This window comes from Dryas octopetala, chromosome 5 (genome assembly GCF_963921425.1).
Source record: "Dryas octopetala chromosome 5, drDryOcto1.1, whole genome shotgun sequence".
NCBI lineage: Eukaryota > Viridiplantae > Streptophyta > Magnoliopsida > Rosales > Rosaceae > Dryas > Dryas octopetala.
In genome coordinates, this window is record NC_141370.1 from 17,267,159 (window position 1) to 17,289,498 (window position 22,340).

General features: G+C 33.1%; 1 protein-coding gene and 1 pseudogene across 2 annotated transcripts; both read right to left on the reverse strand.

The window, feature by feature from the left end:
• Positions 1-7,871: 7,871 nt before the first annotated feature.
• Positions 7,872-9,560, reverse strand: LOC147285092 (transcription factor MYB1-like; annotated as a pseudogene). Its single transcript, XR_015122419.1, has 4 exons — positions 9,488-9,560; positions 9,278-9,440; positions 8,958-9,087; positions 7,872-8,859 (listed from the first exon to the last, which is right to left on the reverse strand). The product of XR_015122419.1 is annotated as a transcription factor MYB1-like (transcript).
• An 8,538-nt stretch (positions 9,561-18,098) lies between these two features.
• LOC147285093 (transcription factor MYB1-like) lies at positions 18,099-19,289 on the reverse strand. The gene is made up of 3 exons (XM_086245767.1): positions 19,136-19,289; positions 18,906-19,035; positions 18,099-18,654 (listed from the first exon to the last, which is right to left on the reverse strand). The coding sequence occupies exons 1-3, from the start codon at positions 19,266-19,268 to the stop codon at positions 18,099-18,101; spliced, it is 819 nt and encodes a 272-aa protein (XP_086101893.1). The 5' UTR covers positions 19,269-19,289.
• Positions 19,290-22,340: the final 3,051 nt, after the last annotated feature.

The window sequence follows — 22,340 nt, forward strand, 5'->3', positions numbered from 1 at the left end:
CATGACTAGCTAGCTAGGAATTAACAACAACAAAAAAGAGTAAATTACACGTAGGTACCTCAAGTTTACCCTATATTTCAACTTGGTACCTCAAGTTCAAAAAGTTGTAAGTTGGTATCTCAACTTTCATTTTGTTGCAACTGCATACTTCCGTTAATTTTTTCGTTTAAGAGCTCGTTAACTGCCTACATGGCACGCTAACGTGGCTTTAAAAAATGTCACGTAAACAAAAAAAAATAAAAAAATCAATAAACTTTTAAAAATGAAAAAACAAAACAAAAAAGATTAAAAAATAAAAAAACAAACAAAAATCCCTCATTCCCCACCTAGCAGCCTGCAGCCCCCCCAACCCGAGCAACCCCTCCCTCCCCACCCAGCAGCCTCACAGCTCCTCTCGAAGAAGTCATTGGAGAAGCTCCGACTTCCGCAACCACCCAACCCACAACCTTCCACTCCCTCCCAACCACCCACCCCTCTGCCGAGATCCAATCTCACAGCGACCCTAACGACCCAGTCCATCATCTTCTGCTCCTTCCCCCATCGACTCCAACAGCTCCGTCAATATCGCAACAGCTCCGTCAATATCGCAACAGCTCCGTCATCGCGACAGCTCCATCATCTCCTCCTCATTCCCCATCACGCAGCGCTGTGAGATCCGATGCCATTGGAGATGAGAAAATGAGGTTGAGGGAGGGAAGATGGGTGGCTGGGGGCGCAAGGAGGATGGGCTTAGATTGGGTCCGAGAGTGTATGTGATGTTAGGGTTGATCTCAGTCTAGGGTGGGTCTCGGGTGGTGACTGGTGGTTTTGGGGTGTGGTTCGGCGGTGGAGCGGTGGTTTACTGTTGATTTGTGTTGATTTTTTTGATATTATTGTTTTTTGCTGGTGAGGGGTTGCCATCGGTGGTGGGTTTAGCGGTGGGGTGGGTGGCTGGGAGGGAGGGGAGGGTTGTGGGTTGTGGGTTGAGGTTGAATCTGGGTTTGGTTTTTTTATTTGTAGGTGATGGTGGAGATGGTGGGGAGGGAGGTGGGCTGCGGGTTGCAGAAATTTTTTTTGTGTGTTTTTTTTTTTCAATTATTTCATTTTTAAAAGTTTATTTACATGGCATTTTTATTTTTATTTTTTATTTACATGGCATATTTTAAAGCCACGTCAGCGTGCCACGTAGGCAGTTAACAGGCTGTCATACTGAAAAACTAATGGAGGTATGCAGTTGCAATGAAATGAAAGTTGAGGTACCAAGTTGAAATATAGAGTAAACTTGAGGTACTTACGTGTAATTTGCTGAAAATAAAAATAAAAAGGATAGGGTGTCCATGTCGTGCAATTAATTACAGTATAATCTTAGTATAATATATTAGTATAGACGTTTAATTTGTTACTTGCAATAAGGATCACATTGCTTCAAGTGAAAGAAAATTTAATAATATAATAACAACCAATTTGAAATCTAAACCCAATTAAGGATAAAAAAGAATTTCAGAGATCTAAATTTTTGGCTATATATAGTCAATATGATGGAAAATTAGCTTATTTCAGATCTGATTTGGTAAGATTCTCATATATAAATTATGCAAACAAGGGAAAGGGATATGAATTCCCTTATATATATCTGTTCACACTTCACAGTATTCTTCCTTGAGAATTAATTCAACCCACAAACGGTCAAACACATAAATTGGTAACAGAAGAAAACGAACCAACATAAAAAAAACATCATACATGCAACAAATTGAGGGATAGACAGCATAAAATGTTAGTATATATGACACTTGGTGGAGTAGGTAGCAGCATGAATAACGATCGATTAACAAAAAAAGTATACTTGAGCTTCAAGGAAGCTGTATAGGAATGAACGAAATTAATTTATGATACCCATTACTTATAAAATATTGATGATTATCATTAATAACAACTTAAATTACTTAATTTCAACAATTTGTTGTTTTTAATTACTTTTTATATGCTAATTAAAGCTCATAGTCATGGTCTCACTTTATCAGAAGACAAAAGTCATAGTCTTACAGGTATGAGATACACAAGTAAACCACGCCATAAGGATGGCTGGAGGCATAATTAAATTAATGAAAATTGAAAAGAAGAAGAAATAATTGATGAATGGACATGAAGGTCAATTAGGAGCATTGGTGTCTCACTCTCTTCCGCACTCTTTTACCTAATTTTATGTGTTCGAGAGATGTGAGTGAACAAAAGAATGATAAATATGCTTTTAATAAATAAAATAATAAGCATACTTGTAGAGTGTTAACAAATAAGAAATATTATGGTAAAAGATATAGAAAATTATGGATGTATTGTGTTTAGAGCAAATTAGGATCCAAATACATTATAATACAAAGAGTTCTGGAATGTTGGAGATAGTTTGAAATTGTCAAAAACAACTATATCTCTCTCCATAACTAGACCACTAGATTTTGTGAAGGGAATTACTTGGGTACTGAGGTTTGAGTACCTGCTTATACTGAGGTTCTATGTAGGCCAATAAAATTAAGATGCTCTTAAATTTATAACCACACATGCTTTTATCTTTCTTAAATATGCAACCAAACACCCTAGCAACCCCCCGCCCAGCCAACCTAGCAGTCACACCACCACCCATCCTCACCATGGAGGCTCCAATACCGGCAACCTTCACTGCCGGCAACATCCACCACCACGCAACCGCCAGAACACCCTCCCTCTCTTTTCCTCTCTCTTAAGTAATAGGAGATCTACTAATACCAAAAATCTGTAACTCTACAATCCAAAATCACAATTAAAAACCCAATATCATCTCATGTTCTTTCAATCAAACCAAAAGGGTATCCAAAAAATCCAACACAAAATAATAAATCTCAGTGGAAAAAAAAAATATTATATTATATAATTATATTTTAATTTATTATCTTAATTTTTATTGCATGTCTTTAAAATTTAATAGTGTTTTATTTATGATTTAGTATTATTGTAATAAAATATAATTAATTTAAATGTATTTCATCTATTATATAATTTATATTATATATTTATATTAATTTAATATGTTATTAATAAAAAAAATATTTATTTTTTTAATAATAGAGGCCTCGAATACCTCCGATGGAGATCCAATTACTCGACGGGACGGATATGGTATTGGCAAATCTGCCCCGTTGCCATCCCTAAATGAAGGAGGTGGGCTGATGGGTTGAATGAGTGGGGTGGGTGGTGATGGAGCTATTGGGTTGAATACTGGGAGTGTTTGGCAACATATTTAATCAATTTTAAAATAACCACGTGGCTCAATTTTATTGGTGTACAATCGGGTACTCAAACCTCAGGATCCATGTAATTTCCTTTTGTGAAGGGAGTGAAGGGACAAGACCACAAGGTTAATGGTCACCTCCAAACCTGCTAACAACTGCTTCCCCAAATTGGACTAATAAATTATTATTTTTGCACATTCCCCGAAGTGGGGGCCAATCCTCCCTTGGGCCTAAGGTGCACGTAGTAGTATCCCAAAAGGCTGACATGGGTGGGCCTACCAGTCCCAAGAAAAAAAAAAAAAAAAAAAAAAAAGCACAGGTGGGCCTTTACTGCCCAAAAGGGATTGTGGTTGTGGGAGCCTTGATTCTCTGTGGCCTCGGCAACAGATTATTGTGTGCAAGAGACACGTGATTTTTTTTGGGATATACAAGAGACACGTGAATACGTGATTACTAATTTACTTATAGAAAGAAAGAGACAAACAGAGAGTATAACTGTATAAGCGTGTTTTGCAAGTGTGGATCATGACGTCATGCGGGGTCCATATCGTAGTTGTCGTAGTGTACGTGTGAGACAGACCCGATCAATTATTATGTTGATATTTGATTTCGGGGTCTTCATCATTACCACATTTGACTGGAGTTAGCAAGAAATTAACAACACATCTTCAGCACATAATTGGAAAAGAAAATCACAAGCAAAAAATATCTATCAAGAATAATTTGATGTATCAAAGATTCAAAGATATTGACCAAAACAAAAAGATGCATCATATATTACAGATACACGAATCCCATTTTTTTTTTTCTTACCCCAAATCATTTTCATTACATTGACAAAAAAAAAATTATTTCTCATTATTATTTTCGTTTTCTTTCGTATATCTTTAATTAAAAAAGAAAACAACTCACTGTTTGGTAAGATGAGGTGTTTTGAATGTTCTTATTAAACTATTAATCCAAATCATATATACAATCACTAGTCCACATATTCACAACCAATAAAAGTATTTTATATCAATCATTAAGACAATATGATAAACTCAAAAAAGCGATGCATCATATCTTCATAAAGCTTCATTTATAAAACATTACCTAAAACATACTAGGTACCTAGCAAAGGAGATTCAATATATATGCATGTGCTATCCATTATAAATTAACCTTATTGAAAATTAATATATAAGAAATTGTTCTGTGTTACATTAGTTGGTAACTGAAAACAAATCGTTATATATGATTATGCCAGAATCCTTTCATTGTAATGATTACTCAATTGATTCGAAACTAACTCAAGCTCATTGAAATCATATGTTTAGTTGGTAACATCTTTTCGACAAAAAAAAAAAGGTTGGTAACATCTTGAATATTGCCCCACAAAAAGATAGAAAAATGTTATTTATACTTCAAAATATGCTTTTTTGCACTTTTTTGTGCAATGACTTTTTGCACTTTCCATATGTGCATATATCATTTCCCCATGAAAAATTTTTCATTGGGTTGGAAACATCAAATTTGAATGGCAGTTGGGATGGGCGCTAACTTGTGAAAATAATAAAGTGCATGAAGCCAAGTGCTAAGGCTTGAGATCAGAGTGCTACAACTCTCTGTCTGTTCAATGTATATCGAAAAAGAAAAAGCAAAAAAAAAAAAAAAAAAAAGAGAAAGAAACTCTTTTTACCAACCAATTCTCCATCTCTAAACACAAGTACATAATTGAATTCTCCTACAATTTATGGTTAGACAATAATTTCTCCTAAACTTGGGGAAATAATAATTTATCCTAAACTTGGGGAAATAATAATTTATCCTAAACTTTGAGGACTCTAAAGCATTTTTGGAAAACTATATACAAACATAACAAAGTCATACATTTTAGGCTTATATACGAAGTTTAAAAAGCTGGGAAAAATAAATAAATGCAGAAAAAAATGTTAAACTGAAAAAAATAAATCTCATAAAATAGAAAAATTATTCTATATAACCAATATATTGTCACGTGATATAATCTATATATGTGTTATAATATGAGTGAATGTTATTAATACTATATCTTACAAATATAAACAAATCATTCAACAATATCCTTACACGTGAATTAGTTATACACAACATATCGGTATATCAGTTATACTAAATAATTTTTTCATAAAATATAACCTATATACAATATATTTTTGCATTTTGTTTAAAGGACAATTTTTTTGGCCTTGATTAGCCAAAATGAAAATAAATAACTATCTATTATAATCGATGCTTAGGTACAAATAGAAGCACAAATTCATCAACTACACGGGCAGTAGATCTTTAATCAATTTGCAAATAAGATTGATAAAAAAAAAAGTACAAATAAAACAACAAGTCAAGAGAAAATTGTATAGCATGCATTTATCTCTCTATTTTTTGGTCTGAGTTATAGCATTTATCTCGAAGGTTCAAAATCGACATAATCTATTATTGCATACATGATTGTCTAACATTTTTGAGAGCCTGATTTCTCCAATTTCTGGTTATTCACGACACATCCTATTTTTATTGAATTAATCATACTAATAAACATATTGATTTCTCCAAGCATATGATTCACTTTTTTGCCAACGTGTAACCTTTGTTTAGAACAGTACTTGACTCTTCGATACTTGAGGTATGGATCTGAAAAGAAAATTTAAAATATGTCCGTACCACTCATTAATTGGTATATATATTGATTAATCAAAATTAAAATGTTAATCAACCGCTCACCGGTGAGAAGTCGAGCAGCCACACAAATTGCAAATTTGCTCACCACCTCTAAAAGTGGCGAGCATCACCACTTTATTTATAAGGTGACATGTATTTTCTAAATTAATTCTAGTTAACAATTTTAAATTAATAAATTCTGATATAATAATGAGGTGAGAGAAAATCTCTTTCTTCCAAAACTTATTTGCCTTTTTTAATTCTCATGCTCTTTCTCCTTTATTTTATTTTCCATTTTTTTTTGTAAATTTTTTTTTTTCTTGTTTGACACCCTATGTCTTTTCAACTCTCATCTTCTTCAGGAAAAACAAGTTTGGTCGTCTACCTTATTTCCTACTAGTTTATTTCAAATATTAATTAATTTGATTTATTTTTTTGGCCAAAATTAATTAATATGATTAACTGATTAATAAATATGTAATCATAAATTTGATAGGCAAGTACAAGCACTCAACCAACAACTCAAGGATCATCTCGTCAGTTAAATTTTTCAGGCTCAATTTGATGCAGTGTTTGAAGAGAAGAGTTGTAAATGTCCTTTACACATAATTTTCAATATATTAACTTTAGCATAGTTGTGTTGCATTGCAACAACAATGTTTTTGGGTCGGTAGTATTATGAGTTTTGTAAAATTATGATATATTGGGCTTCATGTAAGAAGTCTATGGAGACCTCATGTAGTTTTTTCATTCAAAATTAAGAATTTAAAGCAGACTAAAATAATTTATTGTGTTATAATTTTGAATGAACAATTAGCTTAAAATAAATTATGGAATAGTAAGGATAAAAATGAGGTCTTCGATTGCTTTAGATTTAAAATGAGGTCTTCAATTATTACATGCTCAAAAGAGGTCTTCAATTGGAATAATTAGTATAAAAAGTTCTGGAAATTTCTTTCAAATGTGTGATGAAAGATAGTGCAGGGTGAATAAATAAAAAAATGGTGTAATAGGGTAATGTGATGAAGAGTGCAGTGTAAAAAAAAAGTGCATACAGGAATAAAAGAGAAAAAAAAAAAAAGCAAAATCAGGAAAATAAAATAAAGAAGAGAGAGCGTGAGAATTGAAAAAGACAAGTAAGTTTTAGAAAAAAGTGATTTTCTCTCACTTCATTATTATATCAAAATTTATTAATTTAAAATTATTAACTAGAGTTAGTTTAGAGGACATATGTCATCCTATAGATAAATGGTAATGCTCACCACTTTTAGCGGTGGTGAGCAAATTTGCACTCCAGCGACACATACGGATACAATTAAATATATGTAATAGACAATTTTAAACTACAATTAGGCTAATCTCTTTAATTATAATTAGACTAATTAGCCCAACAATAAATATTAACCATTATTCCGTGTATAAATGACAGAGCTGAATCAATCACCTGGAAGCGCTTGTGGTCAACATCCATCGATGACTCGTAGCTCGAACTGTGCTAACTTTGTTAATTTACTTATCAATCATGGAAGGCTGGGTCCACCACCCATTCACATCATCACATGCACGAAAATCATTTATTGCAGCCTTTGCTTAATTTGTTTTCTTTTTCTTAATATTTTTCAGCTTATAAACTCTAAAAACGACAGTAATATGGATACACAATACGCTTCATATTTGTGAAGATAATCTTTACAGTTAGAGGATTAGAGGTATATGTGATAAAAATAATATAAATGCAGTTTTTTTTTTTTTTGGTCAAAATATAAATGCAGTTTTAGAGCAAATTTATTTGCTATTTCCCTGGCCCAAAAAAAAGTCCAGGTTTCAGGAGTCGTGCAATGTATACAAAAGGTTCTTGTTCCACAACTTCCACGTACTACAGGACATATGAGACAGATACACCGTATATGAGCGCATTATTCTATAATTAAATAGATGAACAAAAACTAAAACTCGATCCTCAAAAGGTAGATTATATATTATTTAATCTCTCCGAGTATATACATAAGCAATTACGTAAAAAATCTAGAAAAAGAAAAAATGTACGTAAGTGGGATTGGTAGTGGTACTAGTGCATCATGACAGGCTGACAGCACAATTATCTTCTTAATTATAAGCTTAGTTCTCCCCTTATTTATTTTTGTAGAACATCCCATCTTAATTAGCTAGTATGATATTTTTTTACGTAATAATATCTATTAATTATATTATTCTATAATCAGTAACAACAAATTCAATAATTATTCCAACTACTGTCCAAGCCATTCTCCTTGATCAGCAGCATCAAGAAAAGAAGTCAAGGAATGAAAATTGAGAACCAGGTTTAATTGGTTGATCATGAACACCGCCATTATCATCACTACCATTATTCCAGTGCTGCTGAAGCATTAATTCCTCAGAGAACATTAGGGGTGTTTGGTCAGCACAATAAGGTGACAAATGTTCATCACCGCCACTTGAAAAATCCGAATTCAAAAGAGTGGCTATGTCGAAATCCGCCATGAAATCCGAGGAGGAGTTTTCTTGGTCAGCCATAGCAAGTAGCGAAGAAGACGATGATGACCCATTGATGTTCATGTACATGTTAGGCAGATCTTGATCATCCACGGGCTTAGTTGTACAATTGTCTCTGTTTGTTTGGTCATGACACTGTTGATGGTGGTCATATTGGTGACCAAGGAGTAGTTTGTGTGGTAGTGGTGGGTTGATGAAGACCTTGGTGCATTTGGCAGCTTTGGTTCGGACCACATGGGACATGGTCTTGGATATTGTTGAAGGTGATGAGACCATGTTGGGAGACAATTTGTCCATTGTAGTCTTGCTCTTTTTAGCAGCTGAGGATAAGTCTTGAACTTTTTTGCCTAAATTGGTGTTCCAGTAGTTCTTTATTTCATTGTCTGTTCGCCCTGGAAGCCTACCGGCTATTAGAGACCATCTGATCAAAAACAAGTGAACCCAAACTCATCATCATCATCAGCATCGGCTAATTAAATTTAAATAGATAATTAAAGATGAAAAAAAACAATAATTTACCTGTTCCCCAAAAGCTTGTGAAGCCTAATGATAAGTTCTTCTTCATCTGGTGATATGTTGCCTCTCTTAATGTCTGGTCTCAAATAGTTCAGCCACCTAAGCCTGCAGCTCTTCCCACATCTTTTCAAACCTACACAAATATCGAGTATAGCCATTCAATTTATTATGTGATTTTAAAAAGCTGCAAACTACGACATGACATTATATATCGTGACACAAAACTCAAAATCTCCGATGTAAGATTCTATACTATATGTGAGCACTTTTAAAATTAATTACAAGGTCGATCCAAAGCTACTATATATTCTCATTCTGAGTACCTGCTTTTTTGGGAAGGTTTCTCCATCTGCCTTCACCATGGAGTTGGATGTATTCAGTGAGAATTTTATCTTCAAGAACAGTCCAGGCACCTCTGTTCAAGCCCTCTTTAGCACAACAAGGGCTTCTCCCCATTACTAATTATTATTAATTTGGTGCAGCTGCTCACAAGTCACAAGTCACACCCAACTCTCTTAATTTCTGTCTGTCTTTCACTCTCAGATTGTTGCTTGCTTCCTCTGGTTTTCTGAAACGTGCGCTTCTTTGATTTGGCCTCCTATGGCCTTGGAGACTAGCTCATACTTATAGCTACAATTTGGTCACGCTCTCTTATATTATTAAAAATAAAATAATTATAATAAAAGAAACACGTACTAGTGGTCCTAGTTTTAATTAGCTAGGCCCATCTCATTAAAATCAATTGTATATGTGACTTTTCTTTCTTTTTTTGAAAAACATCACTCTTATAAATAACCGGAAAAATAAATAAAATCTCGCTGCAACAGAACTGTTTACTTCATGTGCCACAATGGTGTACCTTACCTTTTGGTCCCATGATTCAGTCAAAAATATTCGACAGATTTGCGTGCCCTTGCTTCCACCGTTCATTTTTCTGAACGGCCCACACCCACTGAATTAATGTTGAATAATGGGAAGCTAGAATTATTAATTTCTAATGTCTATTATTTTTTAGTTTTTGTGATTGGGGAACAAATGTGTTGAATAAATATATGTATATATAATATATACTAGCTAGCTAGTTGATATTGTTCAACCATGCCATTGCCAAAGATTTGCAGCAAACTGGGAGTTATTGTATATTTCTTAATTTTCTTGTTTCATTTAATAGATTTGATGTACATTCTTTCATCACCCATCACTCATGACAAATTTCATAATTAGAAAGTATTTTTTTCCAACCCAACATTATTATACGTACTGTCTTTATTGGTAGAGTTGGTGGATTGTATATGTATGATTGTATTTTGCAGATTTTGTGATAATTAGCATGTTTGAAGAGCAGAATCTTCCTCACCATATATATTAGTTTATAAATAAACGAGTGATCGATTAGATGCACAATATCAAGTATTTCAATAAGACACATATATATTTTGTTTAAAACCGTACCATTGTTACTTATATGATCAATTAAGTTAACTGAGTGTGAATTAATCTGATTTAATACTTAGTCAAGAACGTTCTTGACTAACAATACTACAATGCTATGTTAACTGAGTGTGAATCTGATTTAATGATTAAGTCCACCCTGATTAAATATATGTGTTGTTCAAATTAAGTCATGACGTACGTATTTTGAATTTTTTGAATAATTATATAGAAAAAATCTGTATACGCATATTATAGTATTAATATTATCTTATTTTCTTGTCCAATTTGAGTCTGCCTTCATTGTTCCCTTTACTCTCAAACTAACTTTCCAAGAGCCCCTTGAAAGTTTGTTAGCAGCCGCCCCCCCTTCTCTCTCTCTCTCTCTCTCTCTCTTTCTCACAACTGCACATGTCCTATATATTGATCGACTTGCTGTATGAATGAGAGAGGGTATCAAGTATCAACATCTTGAAAGTAAAGTAACTGAAATTTTTTTCTGCATCAGAGTTACGGTAGTCCAGCATCTATAAGGATCGTCCATGTCTCAATCATGCATCTATTGCAGTTTCTATATATTTCTTCTCATTGTTACTTCTAAGTTCTAACACATAACATGGTTCTCTAAATTGGTGATAGATTAAATGCTCATACAACCAACTAAGCATGCATCAACTTAATTAAACGACAAATTAATTAAATTGGTGAAGTACTACTACTCTAATTACCATGAAGAATTATTGGTGTGGCCACACCAATTAAGCTCAAATATCAAATCAATATTACATATATATATATATATACATACATACACATATATGGAGGATACCACAACTCACCTCAACAAAAATCAATCCATAATATACACTACTATCATTTATTGATCGTGGGTCTCACAAGAATTATTGGTTCATTGATGTGTCCTGGCTTCCACATGAGAAGCACTCTAAATGTCAGTGTTATTAGTTGCTCTTGTGCTTCCTCAGATAAAGTATATAATATAAACAAACCAAGCAAAAAATAATAACTAAGGCTTGACCTATTTTATATATTTTTCTTTATAATCATGCATGCGTGTATACATTTTATATTGCTTATGAGCAATTATTTAGTTAAAATAAATTTAAAAATCAAAATTTGGATTATTAATTAGTATTAATTTCAGTCATAGACTCATAGTTTCCAAAGGTAGCTGCAGCACTGACTGGAAGTGGTTGTGGGGGTGACCTATATAATTTCATATATAAACATTAAGAGGAAATTACAGATTTAGTCCACTTATTTTATATCTAGTTCAATTTTGGTACACAATTTTTTTTAAGTTCTGTTTTGGTACACTAATTATTCTGCTTGTTCAATAAAAGTCCAGATTGGTTTTCTGAAATTTAGTCTGTCTTTTACCTTATCAAATCTCACTCAAATTCAGCAAGCATATACGTGTTTTAAAGCTATGAATTTCTTCTTTACAACCATATAAAGATCATTCAAATTGGAATTATAAAACTCAAGATAATTGACCCCAAAGTAGGGTACCCGAAACTGTTAATTTTTCAAACTTCACCCAATCTCAATTCTCTTAGATTATAATACTCCAAATTTGTTTTTATGACTAAGAAATGATAAAATATAACTTATAGTTTAATTATAATTGAAGAAAACACAACCCAAAATATTTAAAGTTACAAATTTGAACATTTATTGAACAAATAAAATAATTAGTGGACCAAAACAGAACTTAAAAAAAATTGTGGACCAAAATTGAACAAGGTATAAAATAAGTGGACCAAATCTGTAATTTCCTCTAAACATTAATGTCAAAGTTTCGTATATATGTGGATAGCTGCAATGCTTTCTATTATCAGTTTGTTACAAGCTCTGTTTCAAAGACTGAAATGCACACACAATTAATAAGTGCTTCTCAAAAGCAATTCTGCTCAAATTCCTCAAAAGGTGCAGAGTAGGAAATCCATTTACTCATTTAGTTCATTGTTTTACTGTTTTAAGCATATTCTAAGACAAAATAATGAAGCTGCTCATAGTCATATATAGGGTGACTGCTTTTCCTATGTATATAGTTATAGTTGGCTGCTGCTAATACAGTAATACAGGAACCTCAGAGTTTGGATTAAATTTGTAACTCTGTTTCCTTGAATAATTTTATAAATTCCTATAGTTTGAGTTTGAGTTTGAGTCTTTGACCCCAAAAAGAAGAAAAAGTAATTTATGGAGAGGCATATATTGCATTGATGTCAAGGAGTTGTTGGCAATGAAGTAATAAATTAGGTAGTTGGTATTTACCAAATTCATAGTCCTAGGTTTAAAAGACCTAGAGTGCTATACCCCCCATGTCGCTTTAACAGCATGACTACCTCCTTAATTACTGAGAATTATATGGCATAAACTACTAAAGCATTGACTGATCAGCTAGCTTTTACACCTTGCAGCTTAGGTATGAGAAAACTACTAAAGCATTTTTGTTTTCTGCAGAAAAAGGTAAATTTGGCTTTCCGGATCCAATAATTGAGATCCAATATATACCCAACTTTCATAGTGATTAACCCCCATCACTTTGTCCTAAGACATGTCAAAATGAAAAAGAGAATGCCATCCCTTTTTGGAAGAGGGGGGGCGCTATGATATTGTCATCATACTTAAAATAGGCCCCCCATGATATAGGAAAAAATTGTCCAAAATGAAATACAGAGTCATATGCTTATAAAGGAGCCATGATTGAAAATTTGGGGGGGCTAAATTTAGTAAAGAAACACCATTGACCTTAGCCCATTACAGAGAGACGAAGTTTTCTCTCCCATTTACGAACAAATACCATTGATTTATTACCACATGATGAATTGCTAAAGACTAAAGGCTGAAGTGAAAGAAGAGAGAAGCAGAGAAAAATGAACAACAGATCGTGAAATAAAATAAAGGGAAACAAAAAGCCACAAAAGGAAATAATGGGTTGGAGATCAGGAGATAGGTCATGGATGAGGGCTGTATATTAATAATGGGTACTTGGGTGAGTGGGTGATGTTTAATTCATTGTTTTGTCTTTTTTTAATTAAGGGGCTATGGGCTTATACATATATATAGCTATTTAAAAAATTAGGGTGGACTTGAGCACGTTCAGCATTCCACTAAGATCTGTCCCTGCTTATAATAGTAGGCTCCATGAAAAACTAAATTATCAACTTCTAGTAATTAATTTGATCAAAAACAAATTCTAGTAATTAAACAAGATACAAAATTTTTTTAGTAATTAACGAGAAATTTAATTAGGGCAATGGGTCATTTCACTGGTAAGGAAAAAAAAAAAGACAATTCCTTCACACACACAAAAAGCAAAGACAAGTCCTAGATTAGCTGCTTATTTACGATATATGCATATTTTTATTTGTTAAGTTGAGAAAATGATTATGGGTACATATCATTTACTGGGAATTTGACAATTTAAGAGAGAAAGAAGACTTTCCTTGTTTTGTTTGAAAGAGTGGACAGAAAATTTATTGGGAATTAACATTTTTATAGTGTTAATTAACAACTGAATTACAGGCTTACGTACAGCACATGACTCTCACTTTTCTCTTAGATCAGCTTTCTACTTTTATAGAAATTGAAAAGATAAAAAAGTCACTCCAAGAAAAATTGAGGTGTGAGAATTGTTCTCCTTTCCTCTACGGCTCTACTCAAATACTCACTTAACATTTAATTCAAAATGGGTGTAAGTATCTAGAAGCAAGTCATGATCAAGAAGTCTGAAAAGGCTCCATTAATTGAAGCCGGCCAGTGAGAGGGTTCACTTTGCAACTTGACAATAATATATTAAACGAACCTTTTGGAAACTAGTTGGTCCCAAACAGCATGATTCATGATTGTGGTTTTTTTGAAAAAATTAAATAATATTATAATATACATTATAATATCATATATATACTATATGATTTATTGAAAATATTATAATGATATAGTGTATTATATATACGCCTATGAAGTTAGCTTAAGCAACACAAATGAGATGAGGTAAACGATAGATCCTAAAGTTCGGTTCCTCTAAAACCACAAAATAGTGCACTATATAAAAACAAACAAATTAACATGTAATTGCCAATTGTCAACTGTGAAGTCAATTATGTGAAACATAAAATCTAATTAAATCTGTAGTATACCCATATGTGTTCCATGCTTCAATATCTTAATATATATATATATATATGAGCAGTGGTTTGATTCCAAATATCTTATTGTTTTTTATGCTTGGCTCAGGTTGAAATACTGTTTATTTTCTTGGCATGAGCATTGTGCATGTCTCATCGGTGTGGTTGGTACATGTCGGAGTCATGTACAGACAGTCACTGAGAGTGACAATTGGTAGCGTATTCAAAATTTAAACAGCAGAGATTAATTGATGTTTCTCGATCCAAAGATATAGCTTATATAATGTTGTAGCAGAAAATGCAATGTGTTGCAGAGTGACCAAATATGATCGATTAACAGTGGCTAGAGACATCATTGATATTATTACCAAAAGCTCGTATGCACAATGAATACTAGCAATTAAACAGATCGATCACAACATATATTTTCCAGGAAATTAATTAGACAAGACAACTTCATCATTCATGATCATATATATGTGTCCTTGAACGAGATGTCCAAGGAATCAAAATTCAATACAAAATCAATCAGTCATGGACGAAATGATTTAAAAGTTCAAAATATTAATTACCACACCAACTTACAGTAAATATAAATTAAAACTTTGGAATATTCCAATTCCTAATGAGCCTGGTTAAACACTGTTAACAGAATACAATGATATATACATATATTGTCTAGAATGAATTAAAAAGTACTACCTCTGGGCACTTAAATATAAGCTATATAGATCATCAGTAAGTTAGATCATTAGTGGTGGTGCCAATTAGATATATAGAGACCCTATTGGTAATTAAGTCGATCGAATTTAGTAGTTTACATTCCTGACGTGCATGGGACATATATATTCTCATTAGTACTGGCGTTTTTTATATTCATGACGTGTGATATACTCCCAATAGTACCGGCATAACCAACACGGTGATGAAGATACTGTATGACTGTATGGCTCATGATATATCTCACACCAAGCCAAGGACTATTGCATGAACCAAAGGCATGTCCTTATTGTTTCCCTTTGGCTAGCTAATAAGAATGTAAACAAGTATTATCTTGTCTTGTCTTGTCCTGTTTTAAACTTGGAAGTATTTGGCGATTCATGCTGTCTGCCATTCACACTGTCACTTCAAGAAAGATTGGCATGTGGTCCTAAGTTGCAATTTTAGTTTAATTATAGTGTAAACCATAAACATATGCAATTAATACCCCTATATTATGTTAGATCAATCATATTTTCTCACCACATTATAATGGTAATTATTGTTAGAATGGTTAAAACAGAATTTACCATTTCTCATTAATTGTGTTATTACCTTCCGGCTGTAATGTGCCACATCAGCTTAGTTAGTCACTCAGTCTGTTAGAGATCGATGTTGTGAAGCAGTTAGACTAGAGAAGCTTAGACATCTCAGCTGTGTATATGCCTAATTCCTCTGTAATTCTCATTAATTACGAATGAAAAAGCACAAATCATCACAAAGCTTTCTCTCTACTTCTCTGTTCTCTCTGGGATTTTCTAGGATATTTTCCTGGTATTCAAACAATTATATGATAACGTACGAACACATGATCAAAATATATAATCCATATAACATTACTCTAAAAATGATTTCAAAATTTTTTCCGTTGCGAGGTGCTCTAAAAAGATGTGTAGATAGCTGGAAAAAAGAAGTATAATGCATGCATTTAGAAACACTCAATTCACATTTCCCAATTCACAAATAAGTTGAAAACTTGAAATTATATAGATCGATCCACATACTGAATTATCGTATCAATATTGGGATTTGGGAGTATTCTCAATGTCAACATTGTTCATGTAATGGTTGGACTTGGCATAGAATTAGAAGATTGTATATTTGTATGTATAGGTTTAATTAATTAATTATTTCTATGGTTCACACTTCACTCCCCTTGAAACCAAAAGTGAGGTCCTTTTTTGCTTTATCCCAAAAGACCATGTGCGTATATATCACCCGATAGTTCTCAATACTGCAAACCAATGGAAGAGCAAAGATGTGACAAACCTTTGTTTTGGGCCTCTGGGCTGTTGGTTTGTATTTTGTTCGGCTTATTTAATACATGGCTGATTCGAACAAAACAAAACAAAAAAAAGATGCGACAAACCTACTACTCACTTTCAACATCATTTTGGGATGTGGTCCATACTCTGCGTTAATTGGTGCATCCTTAGAAAAAACCACGAAATTTGGACGAAATGTGAATTACAAAATTGACAGCGGATGTGATAGCGAATTCCCAATTGTTCTTGATCCCATAATTTTAGAATGATAACAGACCAGTACTGCCAAAAGAATTTCTTGAATATATTAATGGATCCAAATTAACAATTATATTGCATGTACGTACTTGATTAAAATTTAAATTCTACAAATGGGACCATTTTGAATTTGGAATCTATCAAATTAACAGTGCTGGCCTTGCCAATTGAGTATATATCAAGTGGCTCTTGGAAATTTCGATCTCTTATTTTGGTACAAGTCTTTATAATAAGTTAAGAAATAATATTATAATAAACTAATATATATATATATATATATGCATGTGAATCACATGCTACCCCTTTAGGTACGATATAAACATTACGTAAAAGTAAAAGCATGAAAAAGCCAAAAGTGCTTGCGCTTTTGGATGAATGAAAAGAGAAAAATCATAAACATTAAAACATGCATGTCAGATTTCAGTGAATAGAAGCATCATGCTAGTTTGTCGTAGGATCCCAAAAATCAAGACCAAAATTTAGCCACGTACCATTGTACCAATGGGTAAATAGGCATGAGAGTTGAAGTCCAAGTCCCGCTTATAATATTGGTATCAATGCATCATTACAATTTAGAGAATAACTTGGCTGGCCTTGCATGTTATAGGGGCAGCCTTTGTGTAACGGTAGAGAGGGGTAACAGATATGATATCTCTGCGGCAGATAAGTCCCTTTCTACAATTTAAAGATGTGTTTGAATGAACAAAATTTGAGGAAGGATTTAGAATTAGTAAATATTAGTAAAATACTTTATTAATTTAAGCAGGAATTTCCAATTTGCAATGGTACTCATTAATTAATTTTTATAATAAATTTCTAGATTGAATATAATATAGTACTATATATTATTGGAAGTAGTCCCTCAACCTCCATTCAAAGTAGCAATTGTATTGAGGAGGCATTGAAAGTCGGATGGTTAATTTTTGGCAGCCCACGCGGCAAGATATTAATAAACCACTTGCAGTACGACTTGACTTTACGTACTTACAAAATTCATTCGCTTCCTATATCTGTGGGACTCTCATTGTCCTCGATCTTCCAACAAATATAAAAAAACACAAGTAATGATTCTAAAAAAAAATATGTACGTAAAACAAGTGCAACAATGCTGTACAACAACGCGCAACCCAAATACACTGTTTAAAAGTACTGTTAGCTCAACTGAAAACGCATTTCCATTCCCAAACTTTCTTCAATATTTTTATAAATTTTCTCAGTGACATGATTGATATATATGAAATTTGGAAGTATCACGTTATTTAATTAATTTGAACTAATTAATCAATCCATGATCCAGTGATCATGTCATCATCATTAATTTCTGAATTCAGAAAAGATGAGAGGGCATTGAGGTCTACATCTTGATGATCATCACCATTCGGTTGATATTGAATTAATGAGCGATCATCCATTAATAGATCATCAAGCTTGGTACCTTTTAGAACGTCGTCGGAAATGAAGAGGTCATTGATGTCAAAATCGATCATCATATCATCATCAAAACCTTCGGAGGAGGAATTCTCTTGTTCCTGCTTCAGTGGGCATTGATCATCTGTAGTAGTAGTATGGAGGTGCGGTGGGATCACAACCTTTGTGCACTTAAATGCTTTCGTTCGAATCACTTGCACCTGGCCCTGGTGATGATGATCACACTGCTCTGATGATGATACTAGAATATTCGATTTCATCACCACCGTCGATTCTTTTGAGTTATTATTATTACTTGGTTGATGATCATGATCTGATGATGATCTCTTGCTCAAATTGGTGTTCCAGTAGTTCTTGATTTCATTGTCTGTCCGTCCCGGCAATCTTCCGGCAATCAGCGACCACCTACGTACATTTATAACGAGTGGAATATTAAGGAAAAAAAATATAGAATGGGACTTACATTGATTTCGAAATCTAGCTACCTAGCGTAGTTTTATTTTATTTTATATAGGATGTAACTGAACTCTAAACCTATTCTAATCATAACTCATCGTCACTCATTTAATTTTGTTTTTAGAAAGGCACCACTTGGTTTAATTAATATTAATTATATGTTTAAGTTTCGTGGACCAAAATCATGTATGTATGTATACCTGTTTCCAAGAAGCTTATGTAGTCTGAGAATGAGCTCTTCTTCTTCGGCAGAAATGTTGCCTCTCTTAATATCAGGCCTCAGATAATTCAACCATCGCAGTCTGCAACTCTTCCCACACCGATTTAACCCTGAAATTCAATGTTTAATTATACTATTATATCGCAGGAAAAAAAAAAATTATAACATATATGACTGTACGTGGACGTAGCTAGTCAGGTGCGTACGTACCAGCTCTTAGAGGGAGGTCTCTCCATTTTCCTTCTCCATGTGTTTGAATGTATTGAGTGAGGATTTGATCTTCCCCAGCAGACCAAGCTCCCCTGTTGACCCCTTCTTTCTCACAGCAAGGTTTTCTCCCCATCTTCAAACGCACACAGTCACACGCACAGAGATCTGATATAGCCATGACTTTATATGGTCTTGGTGTGTGCAGTGCACAGACACACATATATATATATATGTGCATACTTGTGAACACCCGCGCAGGGGACAACATTAAAAGAAGCTTGGCAATTGCCAGATATGGCTTCCAATATTTAATTTGAAGGCCCCAGCTGATGATATTGATGCTGGATCAGTAATGCTACTTAATTAGCCTTTTTATTAAGATTTAGAATTAGAACTCATACATCAATCATGCAATAATGGTACACACACACATATATATATATATACACACAAAAATGCTCTAAATTAAGCTAACTAGTTAACAAGTTAATACGAAACTAATTATTTTTTGAACTCACTACATTATGTAATCTTATAATCTGAACCATATATATATAAAGAGGTTAGGATTCTTTTGGTAAGATTAAAATGGGATCGCATGCATGTGGGCTCAACCCTCAATGCAATTTAATGATTTGAACTGTTCATTAATTTATTAGGTTCTCACTCAAATATTATTTTTACAAAAAATCAACTAAATCATAAATTATTAATCATCTAATTATGACTAAATAAGTAGACGAATATAATATTTTTCGATAAACATTGAAATAATCTCGATGATAATCAAATGGTTAAACAAGTTCTAATTTTACTGATTTTTTGCAGAGATAATTTTGAATGTATATTTAAAAATTAAACGGTTCAGATTGTTTGTTTACCATGTGAGATAGGCCAAACGCGATCTGTTTTGAAGCTCTCTTATATATATATATATATATATGTATATGCATATGCATCAGCATTATCCAGTTGGGTACAATATTTAGATGTTAAAGCAAGTGAGATATGGTAAACCTGCAATGTCACCACTGTAAGCTGAAGCTGACTGTTTTTGGTGTTATATATAGCTAACTTCATAGACTTCACTTGGTCACAGACTCACAGCATAATTGAGTGAGTGAATATTAATCATGATTGTTATATATGATCAGTACTACTCATGCTGATCAATCATTTTTGAGCACGCAGTGTGGTACGTCCATATATTTTTTAAGTAGAGAAAGGGAGAAAGAGAGAGAACTAGCTAGCCCCCATTTAAAAATGCATATATATATGCCATTAACCAATCTTTTTTTTTTTTGGGCCATGAATGCCATTAACCAATCTTAATAACAGAAAATCATGAGCTCAACAATCACGTTTGAAATTTCTGGTTCGATGGCTGTACTCGGACATATAAATGCTCTCCTATCACCTCTCTTCATTGACTAATTTCTTGTCTTCTGCTGTCAGCACTAAAATCTCTCCACACCATCCACATTATTCATTTTAATTTTTAATTTTTACATTGTCACAGCCTGCAGCATGTGGAGTATGAAACCTAGCTATCCTACTTTTGTTATAAATTGTTCAATTTTCAATGTACTCGACCGAAAAGTCTTCAGTCTAGTCACAACAGCACTACAATTATTTGTATCATCTCAAATAAGCCAACAAAAGTGAAATCCAACAGTACTCTGTATGATATAATATGATGTCCTGAAAATATTTTAAGCCACGCACGTTTTTTAATTTTACCCATGAATAATTATCTACTCTAACTTTAACCGAGTCGACGATGGTGACATACTGACATGTGTTAAATTTTGCACATGTGTGAGTTTGCAGTCATGACCATTGCAATTAATAATTAAGACCTAACGTTCTAGCTAGCATAACTTCACATGTGGTGAGCTATATACTGGTACAAATTAAATTGCAAACACACCATCTATCCTTCAAAAGACTGCACGCGTCCGTAGTCCTCCTGCTCCTACCAGGCTACCACTTCAGTCTTCTGCATGCTAGCTAGCTAGCTCTTCCTTGCACCTAATCAGTACCATATATATACATTCCAATTTCTGAAAAGCAAGAAATTATGGGTGCTACTGTCAACCGAGCATTTTAATTAGTGTTGATCTTATATTCTAAACTAACGTATCTAAAACTAAAAATGTCATCATTTCGTTACCAAACATGAGTGTATGTGCCACCATAATTAAAACATATCGATCAGATAATTATATTGCAATTTTATTAATTTGAAAGTGTAGACTTTAACATGAAAACGCGTTAAATCTTAAACAAGTGCTAATGTATAATTAGCCATTGTTAAAAATAGTAATTCATTCGAATCATCGATCGATCAAACTAAATAAATGTACTTTCTCTGATTGTGCTGATATAACTTCCAAGTAAAGCAATTTGGATGGTGATTGAAGTTGTTCATTGAAATAATGGGTCACGATATTTTCACTTAGGTCAAAAAGATTCTCATATATCCCTTAACGTCAATGAAGCTTTCATGCATGCATGCGTCTGCATCGATTCCCATGAATTCCTTCCAAGGCGAAAAGACAACAAAATTCAAGCTCAATTAAAAGTACTAGAGCTTAAAAGCCTTAATTATAAAAGCAGTTACAGATCGAAATAGGAAGCCGATCGAATTTGTTAAATTACTTCTCGTAGTACTCCTCTTACGTTCAATCTTACATGAAATGGGAAAGCTACAAATGTAGATGGCTAGATGGTGGGCCACTCACATATTCCAAATGACTTTTAGTAAGCAGACACAATATTCTTTTCTGAAAAATAAAACCACATATTTTTTATTTTTTGAAGAAAAAAACAAACAATAAATGAAAAGACGAAAAACATTGATTCAAGTAATTGTCAGAGAGTAATATATGCTAGAGAGACTATGATTGAAGACCATATAAATAATTCTAAATTAATAGTAGCAAGAGAGCTTAAAAAAACATATTTAAAATTTAAATAATTTTTAGTTATATGAGAGGGAATCAAACTATATGTCTATATATAGTACTATAGTACACACTCATTGTCCATAATGCCTAAGGTTCGAACCAGCCACCCAAGTAAATAACTAGTTATAGTAGGCATAAAAAGGCTAAATGAAATATGTTATTTTTATACATATATTTATAAAGCACTTTTTTTAAGTTTCAATTTTTGAAAGATACGAGGATAAGCAAAAATACCT

Coding starts and splice junctions, on each gene's coding strand:
- LOC147285093 (XM_086245767.1), bottom strand. CDS start 19,268: ATGGGGAGAAAACCTTGCTGTGAGAAAGAAGGGGTCAACAGGGGAGCT. Junction 19,036..19,135: donor AGACCTCCCTCTAAGAGCTG/GTACGTACGCAC, acceptor ATTGAATTTCAG/GGTTAAATCGGTGTGGGAAG. Junction 18,655..18,905: donor CATAAGCTTCTTGGAAACAG/GTATACATACAT, acceptor AAATGTACGTAG/GTGGTCGCTGATTGCCGGAA.